The 14,701-nt window shown below is 43.8% G+C and overlaps 1 protein-coding gene across 9 annotated transcripts in view; it reads left to right on the forward strand.

The window, feature by feature from the left end:
* Positions 1 to 11,542, forward strand: part of P4ha1 (procollagen-proline, 2-oxoglutarate 4-dioxygenase (proline 4-hydroxylase), alpha 1 polypeptide) — a 50,108-nt gene extending 38,566 nt beyond the window's left edge. For 6 of the 9 annotated variants that reach the window (XR_003948602.1, XR_003948603.1, XR_380369.4 and 3 more), the window contains 6 exons: positions 99 to 198; positions 3,527 to 3,580; positions 5,527 to 5,592; positions 7,479 to 7,547; positions 7,825 to 7,921; positions 9,242 to 10,594. Coding sequence is in view for 3 of the 9 variants with exons in the window: in NM_011030.2 (NP_035160.1) it covers positions 99 to 198; positions 3,527 to 3,580; positions 5,527 to 5,592; positions 7,479 to 7,547; positions 7,825 to 7,921; positions 9,242 to 9,312 (457 nt within the window). In the remaining 6 variants the exon portion in view is untranslated. Of the gene's footprint in view, positions 1 to 98; positions 199 to 3,526; positions 3,581 to 5,526; positions 5,593 to 7,478; positions 7,548 to 7,824; positions 7,922 to 9,241 lie in introns of all 9 variants that reach the window. The other 3 variants (NM_011030.2, NM_001316371.1, NM_001316370.1) reach the window with 1 other exon arrangement.
* The last annotated feature ends 3,159 nt before the right edge of the window (positions 11,543 to 14,701 follow it).

Genomic DNA, 14,701 nt, shown 5'->3' on the forward strand with positions numbered 1-14,701 from the left:
TAAAATGTTCAGTGTTCTCTGTGCCACTTTGTAAGTGGTAGGTATTGGGTTTTATCTAATGAAGCAGTGGCCCTAAAACCAACCTTTTCTTGTCCTAGTGCTTGGCTGTCTGGCTACGAAGACCCTGTGGTATCCCGAATTAATATGAGAATACAAGATCTCACAGGACTGGATGTTTCTACGGCCGAGGAGTTACAGGTAAGCAGCCAGTGTCTTAAGTTACTCCCACGTCTCCACGAGGCCCTTTAGACTTGCTGGCAATAGGAAGTGCTGACCTATATAATCCCTACGGACACAAGTGACCCTGTAAGCCCAGCATGGGAAGGACATAATAATCAACTGCAGAAACTGGAAATGGAAGAGGCATACTACTAAGCTTACTACTAAGTATACTCTTAAAATTTTAAATTATTTATATTTTTATTATATCCTTTGTGCATCCATACGCATGTATACGCTGTGTTTGGTGGCACATACCTTTACCCCCAGCCATCCCACTAGTCCCTAATTTTTCTTGTTAATTTCTAGACTCAGTCTACTTGTTGAATGTCTGGAGTGAAATTTGGCTTTTTAAAGGTGTTCTTTAACCATATACCGTACGGTTTGCCTTGGTTACATGTGGTTACCTGGTTGTGACCTCATTACCAGGCTTTAATTCCAGACGTTTCCATCACACTAGCAAGAAACTGCAGTAAGCAGTTTTGTTTTGTTTCCCCTTCCTAAGCCTCTGGCAACCACTAGCTACTTTGTGCTTCTATGGATGTACTTATTCTGGATATTTTTATAGGGGTTGTTTAATATGTGGCTTGTCTGTAAGGTTCCTTTCACTAAACATCATGTTGGCAAGGTTTACTGAGGTTGAAGCGTGTATTCCACGTCCTTCCTTTTCATGGCACAAACCTTTGTGGAGTCACCGTCTGGCTGCTCATTAGTTGGTGGGTACCGGGGTACCTTCTGCTTTGCTGCTGTGGATGATTCTACGTGCAAGGTTTTGTAGGAGCAAACATGGAAGTTCCCGTGTGTTACGAATGAGAGTGGAGTCGCGTAATAGTCCTGCACTTAACATTTGAAGAGCTTTCAACAGTTTTCCTCAGTGGGTGCAGCAGCAGCACATGCAGGTCCCAGTTGTGTCTCCTTGACAACACCTTCTTCTCCAGGGTTAGTGCAGCCTGGCAGGAGCTGGGGCTGCTGCTTCCTGGGCTCACTTGCGTGTTCCTGATGGGCTTATTAGTCATTTCTGCTGTTGTGTTAATTTGTGGTCTTTATATATTCTGGATACTAGTCCTTTATCAGAGAAACGTCTCATAGATTTTAAATCCCACTCTGTGACCTGTCCTCATTTTCTCAGGGGTGTTCATTAGCACAAGTTTTAATCTGTGTGTGTGGTTCATGTATTTGCACCCAGGGGAAGTGAGACGAAGGTGTTGGGTATCGTGCTCTGTCACTCCTGCCTTCTTTCCTTGAGGCAGGATCTCAGTGAGCCCCAGTGGGCCTTTATCTCTCCTGCAAACCCTCCTCCCTCCCTAGTGCTGGCATTACACATGTGCACAGCTGTGCCCTGCTCTTAAACATGGGTGCCAGGAACTCAGATTTTCACACCTGTGCAGCAAGCACTCTTACCCCCTGAGCCCTCTCTACCCCATGACGTCTTATCTACTAATGCAGTTTGCTGTGTCACTTTCTGTTGCCTTGCCTTTAGGTATCTTAAGAAGCCATTACCTAATCCACAGTCAACTATATTTCCTATAGTAGTAATAGCTTCGGTTCTCTTTCTCCATGTGCTAGGAACTAAACCTCAGGTCTTAAGCATGTGACCATACACTCTGCCCTTGGCCCTAAAGAATTCTGTTATTACTTACATTCAAGTCTTAGGTCCATTTTGGATTATGTCTTACATGTGGTATTGTGAGGGAGGTGGGATCTAGTTTCGTTACTTCCAACTGCATGTCAATTGCCCCAGTATCATTTATTGAAATCTCCCCCTGCTCTCATTGGAGAACTAAGTATTATACTTTTAGTTGAAAAACATTAATAGTTTGAGTGTTCTTTTTTTCCTTGTCACAGTTTTAGAGTGGGCCAAGATGCTCCTTGTAGCACGTCATACTTCTGAGTTTGAGTTTTCCCCTTTGTGCTTTCAGTGATCCGAGGGGGACTCCTGAGGACTCCCGTGGTGATTCACACACACACACACACACACACACACACACACACACACACACACACACACACACAAACACATTCTCCTTTTCATTAATCTGCCGTCATGAGGGCCCCAAGATGCTTGCCTAGAGGCTGTCAGACGGCAGTGAGCACGGTTCCTTCACGTCTATCCCTGCACACACACACTATGAGTTTCATTTCTACACTCTGAGTTTCATTTCTACACTCTTATACTACTGTTCTGTCATCTCTTGTAGACTGTCACACAGATTTATCACAGGAGACAAGGAGGTGACACACTGCAGGCCTTGCTGTCTGCATGATCCTGAGGTGTAGCTTTCACTGGCAAGTTGTTAAATGAGAACCAGCAGCAAGGTGTGTTGCTGCTGCTGACATAGCACAGCAGCTGAGCTGACACTCAGCCATGGCGCTGAGGTCTGTGTGCCTTGAGCAGGTGGCCAGTATGAAGGAATCACTTACATTGCCTTTTATTCTGTGATAATCTGCCTTGATATTTATCTGGTTGGTTGATTTTTTCCACACAGGGTTTCTCTGTGTGGCACTGGCTGTCCTGGACTCAAATCTGTAGACCAGGCTGGCCTTAAACTTAGAGATCTACCTGCCGCTGTTTTCCTGAGTGCTAACATTAAAGGTGTACACCACTACCACCCAGCTTAAATATCGTTTTGATGTCTTTTTCTCCCCTGGCCTAGTTTACCCTACTTTTACAACCTTCTAGAATTGTTACATTTCTACTTCCTAGAGGATCCAAGTGTTTGTACAAGGTAACAGAGTACACAGTGTAACACTTGACAGCTGTGACGTGGACTTAGACTGGATGCTTCCAGTGCCTCTTCTGCCCCTTCACTGGGCACCATGGTAACTGAGTGATTACATTAGACTTTTCCCCTTTAACCTTAAGTGAGAAAAATTATGTAAAGGAAAATGTATTTTTGTTAAGTGCACTGAGTTAGAGAGATGGCTGCGTAGTTAACAGCATAGCTGCTCTTCCAAGGGACCCAGGCTCAGTTTTCAACACCCACATTGTAGCTCACACCTTCTGTGATTCCATTTCCAGGGGATCTAGTACCCACTTCTTGCCTCCACAGGTTCCAGCACACATGATGCACATACAAATATACAATCATGAAGGGTTACAACACACAAACTTTTTAAAAGAATTTATCGTTTACCTAACTATATAGGAGGTCAGAATATGGAGGATCTTAAGAATTTTTTTGATTATTATCTTGTTCCCCCTTATTTTGGTACTAGGGGTTGAACTCCGAACCTCATCCATGCTGTGGAAACTCTGCATCCTTGAGTGGTAATATTAGTTCTTAGTCTTTTCTCCTCTTTCCTTCAGGTAGCAAATTACGGAGTTGGAGGACAGTATGAGCCCCATTTTGACTTTGCAAGGGTAAGTGAAAGAGTAACTAAACTCACTTAGGTTAGGGAACTCCATGTCACTTAAAGACGAAGTCTCCATGACACTTGTTTAGGACAGAAGAAGGCTTGATTGGGCGTGGGTGGGGTGGGAGCAGCTGTAATGAGGTTTTTCAGTGAGAGATGAAGCTTAAGTTCAGGTACAGAAGGAAACACGGACAGCTGCGGGGCTGTGGGCAGTACATCGATCCCTGAGCAGTAATGGGCTGTCCGGCTGCAGCAGGGACAGGAGCAGGGTACACTACCTGGGGGAGGGTGAAAGACAAGAAGCCCTGTGAGAGGGCAGATAATGAGCATGCAAAGCCCACAGGTCAGGGCCCAGCGAGGCAGGTGGAGGAGGAGTGTGAGTGGGTGTGGTCAGGAGGAAGATCTTTGCTGATTCTTAGTATAAAACCACATTGTCTGATTGACAGTTGTGACAGGAGATCCTAAAAAGCCTTCTCAACAGAGAACAACAACAAAACCCCTCATAAAAGGCATTTAAGACTTTCAGTTCAATGCATTGTTGAGCCTGGAGGAGCATAGAGGTTATTTCCCGCAGGCACACTGAAGCCTAGACAGTTGTGGGCTGGGGATGAGGCAGGAAGACACACTGCTGAGGGCACCTAGAGCTTTGGGTACCAGCTCTGAGAGAGAACTGGCCTCTAGTCAGATTACAGTCAGTGGGGGAAGGGTGGCCTGACAGGAGCTGCTCTCTGGGAGTTTTAAAGCACAGACCCAGCCTCCTGACAAAGGTCAAAGCTGCTCAGGGTGGAAATGTTCCTCAGTGTGACAAAAGCAGGCTTCATTCTCCCTGCAGATTTAAAAACCGACAGTGGCTAAGGTAGGCTGAGAAGACCGTGGCAGCCACAGACAGGAGCGTGCCCTAAGTTGCTTGCATACTGTGTGTGTCACCTGTAACAAAATCAACAAAAATGACGAAATAGCAAAGGGAAGTTCTAAATAGAAAAATGTTAACATTTAGAATTTAAAGGATATAGGAGGGTTTTGTTTGGTTTTGGGTTTTTTTAAAGATGAAAGACAAGTGAAGTGAATTGAGCAATAGATGTGAAATACAAGAACTCATTGAGAGTGAGAAACAAACTGGAGTCCAGGAGCTGAGAGATCATGAGACTCCATTAAAGTGTGTCATTATTAAATCTCACTTAGCCAGGTCTTACCACAATCTGAAGCTTCTTACACTAATACTGTGCTGTGAGATTCACAGACTCCAGCTCTTGCGCTCTCCAGGGCAGAAGCAGGCAGCCCGGAGCAACTCTCCCGGCTTCATCTTAGGTCCCTATGCTCTTTCCTGTGGGATCTTGCAAAAGCTGCAGTTTTGTCTCTTCGCTACTTAATTTCTGATACTGAAGTCAGGGTTTTGATGATATCTGGCTAAAAGTCCCATTACAAATTTACAACATTATCTTAGCTTTGAGATAATCATTGGTTCCTATAAGTAGCTAATGAGAACACCGAGCACTTCCATGAACCTCTCCCAACACTCACAGCCCCAGTCAGGAGTGTGCCATGTGCATATTCATGGCACGCGCTGTGATGTCACCAGTTCTGCTTACTTGTCATATGGCTCTGCACTTCTGGTACAGGTGACCTTATGCAATCCTGTGGTGCCCAAGGTGTATCACTGTCACAAGGCTCCCTGTAGTGGTTGTTACCACACACACCCTTCTCACATCCTCCCGCTAGGACCATTAGACAGGAGAACACACTATTATTCAGTCAGAAAACAGCTGTAGAGTTTGTGTTCTCTGATGATTTTGCAGGTATATGGGCTGGATTGAGCACTTGAAAGGCTAGTGGGACACAGCACACTGGCGGGCACAGGCAGCTTTTGGGGTGTGTTCTTCCACTTACTACTGCTGTGCCTGGAGTGTTCATGTTACTGAGTTTATGCCATTATATTCACTGTTTTGTCCACAGAAAGATGAGCCGGATGCCTTTAGAGAGCTTGGGACAGGAAATAGGATTGCCACGTGGCTGTTCTATGTAAGTAACAGCTAAATGTTTGCTTTGGACTTAGTTGCAGGGCTCACTTATTCGGGCATACTTTATGAAGTTGGTTTGGAGTGGGTCCTGCTTAGCATTCTTAAGTTTTTATTATCCAAGTACCTCTGAGGGAGATGGTCTGGAGTCATCTGACTACATCATGAGTTCCCAGCTAGCCTGGGTGTCAGAATACACAAAGGGCTGAGGCTGGGGCTGGGGCTGGGGCTCGGGCTCTATGCTTCCTTTAGCATGCAGGAAGGTTTGGGTTTGATTAAACTCAGGGCCTAAAGTACATTAAGCAAACACTCTTTCTACAAGAACAACTCCAAAATTAACTTAATATTTGTTTCACTTTTAAATTACATGACAAATCATCCCAAAACTTTTCCGAGCTCTGTGGGTAGAGGGAGAAATGGTACATCAAACCAGAGGTCTCATGTATGTTCTGGGTGGCTTTAAGTAATAGTCATGATTTCCTCCTATAGCAGAGGTGTTAGTGGGGTTAGCACCCTGTTCAGCTCTCTCACACACTTATGCACTAGGTTCTTCTGGAAGGCGTATGCAGGTGGGGCTCTGTGGCCACCATCTGTACAGTTCCAGCCAGTCTGTGTGGCTAGGCATCCTCACAGCCTGGGGAGTAGCAAGCCTCAGAAAGAAAATTGTACATGGCGTGGCATTTTTACAGTCCATCTTTAGGAGTCCCGAGTGTCCTTCCCAAGGTGTTTTTAAGTCGCACCTGCTAGATTGTTTACGCTTCCTCTGAGCTCAGTCCTCAGCCCTGCCCAGCTTTGAGGGGAGGGAGTGTGGGCTGCATCACTTGAAATGGGCTCCAGAGCAGGTAGTGCCTGGAGCTGGAGCTCAAAACCCCATGCAGTCAGAATGCATTACATTGGGAAACTACACTTTGTTAGTGGTGTGACCCTTATGCTTTAGAAGGGCGTGGTGACAGAGTTTTAACAACTCAAAGTACTTGTTTTAGAGGTGGCTTTATGATATAATACATAGTTGGCCTTTGTTTGGTATTTCCTGATTTTATGGTTAAAAATCTTCACATTGTGGTGGGGTTGGGGTTCTTTAGTGTGTGTTGTTTTTTCTGTTAATTTAGGTTTGTATTTTCATTCTAGGTCAACTTTATGATAACTATATATAATTCTTTAATCTGGGTGGGTTGTTTTTTGTTTTTGTTTTTGTTTTTCTTCATTTAAATTTTCTCTAGAGAAGGATTGGGAATGGCTCAGTCATTAAAGTACTGAACAAAACATGAGGCCCTAAATTTAGATTGTCAGCCCTCAACAAAAAAAGGTGGTACACATCTTTATTCCCTGTACTGGGAAGGCAGACAGGAGAATGCCTGAGGCTTGCTGGCCAGCCAGCCTAGCTGAGTAGTGAGCTCCTGGTGAGAGGTCTGACTGAGCAGGAAACCCTGTGTCACAAAATGAGGTAGACAGTAATTGAGAGAAGACGCCTGCTGTCAGCCTCTGCCCTTTACACACACGTCACGTACAACAGAGAGAAACTTTATGTAAGCAGATATTTACTGAGTGCCAACTTTTAGTGAGGACTTATCCGTACACTGAAGATTGTCAGCAAGTGAAACCTGCGTTCCTGCCTTCTAGAGAGGACATTCAACTTGAAAATGCTTACGTGCACTTCTCATTACCTCATTATTGACTTTAAGATGTTTCTTTTCCACCCGAGTTATAAAGGTGACTGCCCAATTCTAGCTCCATCTCCCTCTGTCGTTAGTAACTTGGGTGCATGCCTGTAAACTGTGTAGCATGTTCAACCAACCAACCCAGCCATACCTAAGCAAGCCTCAGTGTCTATTCAGCATCAGCTCCACCCAGTGCTACCTCTCAGTGTTTCTACCCTGGCTTCTCTTGTAGATGAGCGATGTGTCTGCTGGAGGAGCTACTGTTTTTCCTGAAGTGGGAGCCAGTGTTTGGCCCAAAAAAGTGAGTATGGCTTGTTGAGTCTTTTTCTCCTGAGTTAGAGCTGTACCTACAGTTAGTGGCTCAGGCAGTGCACTACCTTTTCAAACTACATCCATCCCCAAGTAAAGGTTGGGCCAACGTTATGGTCTTAACTTCCATGTGGTCAAGAAGCATCTGAAAGTGATAGATGAGTTAGAGAGCAGCGTACACTACTATAGCGGGACAGGCGAGTGTAAGTACCGCGGAAAGTGGGAAGCTGGCATTTCACTGAGTGATGACACTGGACTGTGCTCCACAGGGCACTGCTGTCTTCTGGTATAATCTGTTTGCCAGTGGGGAAGGAGATTACAGTACACGGCATGCAGCCTGTCCCGTGCTAGTTGGAAACAAATGGGGTAAGTACTTCCTCTATTCTCAGAGAAATGAGTCATTTCTCTTTGAAACTATTAGAACCTGTACCTTAAAACAGAATGCTTTCTCCCGTGGATTTGCCAGCATGGATTCACATTGTGTGAGGTTCAGCCAAGCCTGTCTCTGATCTGAATATAAATTTGCGTCCCATAGATGAGCGTTTCAGTGAGATTGTTTCACAGGTGCATCTTCTTCTCCAGCTGACTCTCCGAGAAGCATTAGTTGGAAAGTTAGTATTTCCCCTTGAAGGTTACAGTCGGAGACTGTGTCCTAGCGGGTAAGTCAGAATACTCAGTCAGTGCAGCCTGCTGACCAAGGTGGGAAGAGGAGAGGGAGATGGAACCTTCCTAAGCCTGACGTTAATTTTGTTTCCTCAGCACACAGCAGTTACTTTTAAAGGAATGTTAACTGCCAGGATAGATTTGGTTAAGGCCCCTGGCTTTAGTGCAGAATTTAAGAGGCCCTCCTTTGCAGACCATACAGGCATAGGATGGCCTCATTAACAACTAAAATTGAGAAAGAAACAGGTTTAATGTATGTTAACCCAGTGTATGCATTTCAGAGTATCAGTGTCACATTTCAGATGCTCACAATCTGTATGTCTAGAGGTTATCACATAAGCACTGTAAAGAGGCCTGTTCAGCAAGGACTTAGAATCCTCTCGCTGATTATGACGCTTATGAAATATTGGGCCGCACTGAGGACAGCAGACGGAAAACAGATTTAGAGACTCTGCTCTGTTGTATGCATGGGCAACAAGAGGTCTAGTTGTAAACAGCAGCAAAAAGTCTTGGCTCAAAAATAGAAGAAAAATTGGCCAATTGATGAATAAAGATTGGGTACCAGAGAGGTGATGATAATGAGGGTAGGAACCCCGTTTAGATATGTTGATCAAGTCAAGGAATGCGAGGATAGCCTGGTCTACAGAGTGAATTTCAGGACAGCCATAGCTATACAATTTCTCTAACTCTGTCTGGAAACCCAAACGTTATGAATCCAAGACAACAGTATGAATGCAAAGATGTCCAGGACTCTTTCCAAAGAGGACTTGTCTTCCTTTCTGCCTTTGGTTTGGAGGGAGGACTTGGAAGTCACACGCTCCACTCTGTCCACGCTGGCTCTTAGCACCTCCTGTAGCTCACTGTAAGCCTCACTAGGTGTAAGTGCATGGCTCTTATGTTTCCAACATTGTCCAGTTTATGCAGCATGGCCTAGGTCTGGTTTTCAATCTTAAACTTTTCATCTGTGTTGAAACTGCCATAGGCAAGCTTTTGGATCAGAACATTCTTTTTTCCCTCTCACAGTATCCAACAAATGGCTCCATGAACGTGGACAAGAATTTCGAAGGCCGTGCACCCTGTCAGAATTGGAATGACAACCAGGCTTCCCTTGGCTCCTGTTGTCCTCTAACGCACCAGGCACGATGGCTGATTATAACTCCGACGTTTACAGCTGACTAACACTCCATGATTAATTGGGCCATGAGCCTCAGCCCCATGTCTCACCTGTGGACAATCACTTATTTTGTGGATTTCTTTAATTAATACTCAATCACCACATGATGTAAAACTTATGGTTCAGTTTTCACAGGATACAAGGCATTGAAAATGAGGAACCTAATTTTGTTGTTTAAAAGAGCTTTTTGGTTAATTTTTTTAAAAAAAGCATCCAGAAGTAGATTTCACCACAAGTCAGGAGCTGGTGGAGCAGGCGAGGCTGTGTGGCAGGCGTGCAGGTGGCAGGCGAGCAGAGCCTGTGGGCTTACAGACGGCAGGCATGCAGACGCCAGTGTGCTGCTCTTCCGATGTGTGGACTGCTGAGCACTGGTAACTAACTAGGGCCCAGTCAGGTCTGCTATTCCACGTGCAGAGTTCCTATTATTTAAAGAAACTCTTTTTATCAAATCCCCCTCCTCACCACGGGTGAATTCAGCCAGTTTGAGAAAATTACTTTGTTCAAAAAGTCCTGCAGAACTGGCCTCCCAACCGAGTGCTCAGCCTTCGCCCTTTTCCTCAGTGACTGCAGGTTGTCCAGAGACTGTTCCAAGTGCCAATCAGCTGCAGCAGGCACTGGTGTTGGCATTCTGATTCAATTCTGTGCCTTAGGAGACTGGGAGTTAGAAAACGGACAGGTCCTTGGACTGAGGGAGTTGATTTTTAAAAAGAAATGTTTTATAAGAAGCCAAGATGTTTGTTTTTCTCCATTCTGAAATGTGTTATAACAATGACCTATTTATGATCTTAAATCTTTTTTTTTTAAAAAGTCTCTGTGTGGTATTTTCATGTTTAAATCCAAATGTAAGAATTGAGCACTGCTCCCAGGCCCGTTCTAATTTACTTCTTTACTGCACAGAGCTTAGATTTACTACTCACGGTTAGACCTTCGTCACCCAGAACAGGCTCCCTTGGGATAAGCTTCGGGGAATTTGTTCCAGGATGGTGAGGCTTTGGTGTGTGTTGTTACAGTGAAGACCCTGCAGTTCCTCAGAACTGCAGTTCAGAAGCAGGGGCGTGGTCTCGGCCCTGCACTTGATGAATATGAAGGAATTCTTTACACGGGGCTCCGGCTCATTTTAATTCTCCAAGAAAGTAGATATTAAAATGAGCTGTGTCCATCACAAGGATTTTAGCAAAAAAAAAAAAAAAAAAAAAAAAAAAGTCAAAGATTAAGGTCAGCAATTTAAGCTGATTGTGTAACCAAACTGTTTTAAAAAACAACAGGCTGGAAATGGTAGGCCCATATCTTTGGTCCTAGCACTTAGGAGGCAGCAGCAGCAGAATCTCTCTGAGTTCAAAGACAGCCTGGCCTACATAGTGAGTTCTGGGTCAGTCAGGGCTACATAGAAAGATCCCATCTCAAAAACAGGCAAAAGAAATTCTTTTAGGCTAGTTTTATAGCTTAGTCAGAGCACCAGTGTGAGTCCCTGGGTTCCATTCCCACTACCAAAGCCCTGTATTCTAGCTAACATGAAAGCAACAGATTTTACAAGTAAAATAGGGATTTCAAGGCTAAAAAACAGTTCTGTCACAAGGTGTTAGCAAGCAGCTTGTAAGTTAGGAAGCTAACATATGCATCAGCCTGCCTATATCCTGAGTACTGATGAGAAAGTGGGGACTTTGTTGAAACCAGCAATGGCCTATAAACACGTGAGGAAACACTCCATCTCTGGGCCTTTAAGAAGATCAGCAGTGTTAACCCAGGGTCCTATCAGGACAATAAAGTTGCCTAGAATGTGTGAGATCTGTTATTATGGAAAAGTTCCTCAAAATTCAATTTCCTATCATCTGTTTCTGGATATGAAATGAAGACAGGGGTGGAATGTTTATACCAGTGCTCATAACAGGATTGTTTGTAATCACCATAAAGAGGAAGCAACCTAAGTTCAGAAACAGGTGAGTGGAGAAATGATGGCATGTGCATTAGAAAAATATCCACAGCCAATTCATCCCACTCAACATGGATGAACCCACTTACAGGAGATCCCTAGAGGAGCCAATGGTGCCTGAGCCGAGATGAGACACTTGGAGTTAGTATTTAATGGGTGTGTTGCACAGCAATGTAATACATTTACTGTGATCTAAATACACTCTTTGGTTTCAGATTTACTTTCTATGTACAACTGTTTTGTCTGCATGTATGTATGTGTACCTCATGCAAGTTTGGAGCCCTTGGCAGACATCAGATCCTCTGGGGCCCCTTAGAGTTGGCTGTTAACAATGACGTCGATGCTGGCAAATGAACTCTAGTCATCTGTAAGAACAGCAAGAGCCAAGCCAACTCTCCAGCCCCAAACACATATAAAGAGAAATACAGTCGAGCATGCCCAAGGTCCCAGTGAATCTTCAGTCCTCTCCAAAATCACAAGGTTAGGTTTCATAATTTAAATAATTGTATTACGTTCTGATTCTTTTTATAAGTCCTCCAAATTGAAAGCAAGGAAATCTTTACATCCATGTTTGTGATTGTAGTAGCATTAGTCCTGTTGGCCAAAGGTGGAAACATTATTTATCTATAATTGAGTGGATGGGTGAAGGTAAAAAAAACAAGATGATTTTTAAAATCTGAAATCAAAGAACTCAAAAGAATTGACAAACATTGAAAATTAGCAGAACCCCCAAGCAAGACTAAGGGATGAGAACGTCTTCAAAACAAAACACAACAAAAATGGTAAGCCAGGCATGGTGTTATACATCTCTAATCCCAACACTCAGAAGGCAGAGATGGACAGATGGCAGACTTTGAAGCCAGACTGCTCTACGTAGTTCAGGCCAGCCCCGAGGGCTACATAATGCGACTCGACAATTTTTTAAAAAAATATTTAACACTCTATACTGTTTAGAAACAGATGCTGTATATCTGAAAAAAAGAATCGCCAACATGAATACAACCTGTAAGTTTATCAGATCTTAAAGAGAAGGAGAATTGGCCGTGGAAGTAAACTTCATGACTTAGAAAAGAGAAAATTAGATTATTAGAAGGCGTTGGCAGCAACACCCATAGAACAGGAACATACTTAATCAAGAAAAGATTATATGGGCTGGAGAGATGGCTCAATGGTTAAGAGCACTGACTGCTCTTCCAGAGGTCCCGAGTTCAATTCCCACCAACCACATGGTGGCTCACAGCCATCTGTAATGGGATCCGATGCCTTCTGCTAAGCATGAAGACAACAACAGTGTACTCAAGATAAAGGGGAAGAAAAAGAGAAAGAGAGTGTGTGGGCTTGGGAGCTCAGGACTGCAATTTGGTGACTCAGAACCCATGTAAATTCCATCTTCCAGGTAGGCATGGCAGCCCTCCTGGAAGATGGACTCTCCCAGACAATCCAGCAGTCGGAGAATTACCGAGGTTCAGGCCTCTGTTGTAACATAGAGCAGTCTGGGAAGACTCCTAATACCAGTTTCTACCCTGCACCTACATATACCTGGGCACTTACACTGTCACACGCATGTAACTGCATACATACAACACACAAATAAGAGATCCATAGCCACTGAGACATCACATAGACAAATCTATGACTATGCAGGCAATCAGAGCATGGTAAATCCTTTCCCCAAGGATCCTACTAGGAGTCGAGCTCTGACCTCCAGACTACAAATTACTGAATAGTTCCATTTCTGTGGGATGTGTCCGTATTCATAGGTGTTACAGTGAATCTCCAACCCCAATAAGCCTGTGCAAAAGCACACAGCTCAGCTACAGTGTTTATAAGCTACACGCCTTAGGGCAGATGTTACCAGTACACTACTCTATTCCCCAGCTATGACATCCCTTGTGCTTGCAGCTTCTCTGGGCCATGTGGTTCTGCTCCATCTTCCTTCCACCTCTTCCTCTGTCTGTCTTCCTCCTTCCTGCTCTTCCCCCACTCTTTAAAGCCTCCATTCGCACCTTTCCCTTCCACTGCCCAGTCACAGACTCTAGCCTTTATTTGACCAGTTAAAATGAGAAGGTTCGCGTGAGATCATCCGAGCATGTGTTGCACTTCTTGTTGGGGCAGCCCCTCTTGAGGAAGCAGAATTGACATCAGAATACAATCAGCACCAGGACAACCCACAACACATAGGGATTGGTGTTTTGTGTTTGTTTGGTTTTTTTTTTTTTTAAAGAATGTTTTTCATCAAACAATTCAGGCCAACCTCACACTCTTAAGCCCCTCTCCTCCAGGGCTGGGATGATACTGTCATGCCCAGCTAATGTTTATGATGGTTACATCTACATTTGCTGTTGTAGTCTAGTAGCCTGCTAAAGTATAGTGGACACCCACAGTTAGTGGAGTAGGAATGCCCTAGGAGAAAGCTGTTAGAGGTCAAACCTACCTTACAAAATAGAACATGGTGGCATTTCATTTTATAATCTAGAGAAATGAAGCAGTTGGAGTCACCAAGAACCTGTGTATGATTCCATGTGTTCAGAGTTGTAGAGCAAGCATACATATAATGAGAAAAGAATAGGGAGAGAGGAGGATTAGAGACCTGATATCTGACTTTTCTTCAGCTAGTAATGGAAACATTTCTACGTTGTGTGAACTAGGGGAGGTTTGCACACACTGGAGAAATGGAGGTGGGAGGATCAGAAATTCAAGGTTGTCCTGCCCCATCGTTAGGTCAAGGCTAGCCTGGGATACATGGCACCCTGTGTCCCAAGAACAAATATCTGGTGGTGACTACAATCCTATGACCAAGCCGTTGGATGAAAACTAAAATGTATAATAACTCTATAAAATATATACCTCAAGTAAGTTGGACGGTATGAAATATATGCCTCAGAGCCATTTTTTAAAAGCTAGAAAAATAACAGAAATAAATGAAATGTAAACTGGGCCGACCTCAGAGAAATTTAAAGAAGCCAAAACCTCCAGCTAAGAAAATTGCCAATATCTTTATGACAAATTGGGAAGATTATGATATTAACAAATTTCTTAAAAGAGAAATTGCTAAAATCTCAAAAACTCAGAATATCCCCATTATTGAATTAAGAAATTAAATACTTAAAAATGTTACCAAAAGGCGATACATTAAACTACCACACATAAAGAATCCACCAACCCTATACAGATGACTTCAGACGCTCCAAATTTCCCAGCATACCTTAAGAAACATCACTGATCTCTAAGCAGTCTAAGGAAGTCTAAGGGAAGAAATCGTCAGTCATGAACATAAATGCAAAATACTCTTAAATCTAACCAACTCTAACAGTATACCTAGTTCAACAAGAATATCAAAGTTGGGGCCAGTGCGATGCCTCTGTGGGTAAAGGCACTG

Source organism: Mus musculus, chromosome 10 (genome assembly GCF_000001635.26).
Source record: "Mus musculus strain C57BL/6J chromosome 10, GRCm38.p6 C57BL/6J".
Taxonomy (NCBI): Eukaryota; Metazoa; Chordata; class Mammalia; order Rodentia; family Muridae; genus Mus; species Mus musculus.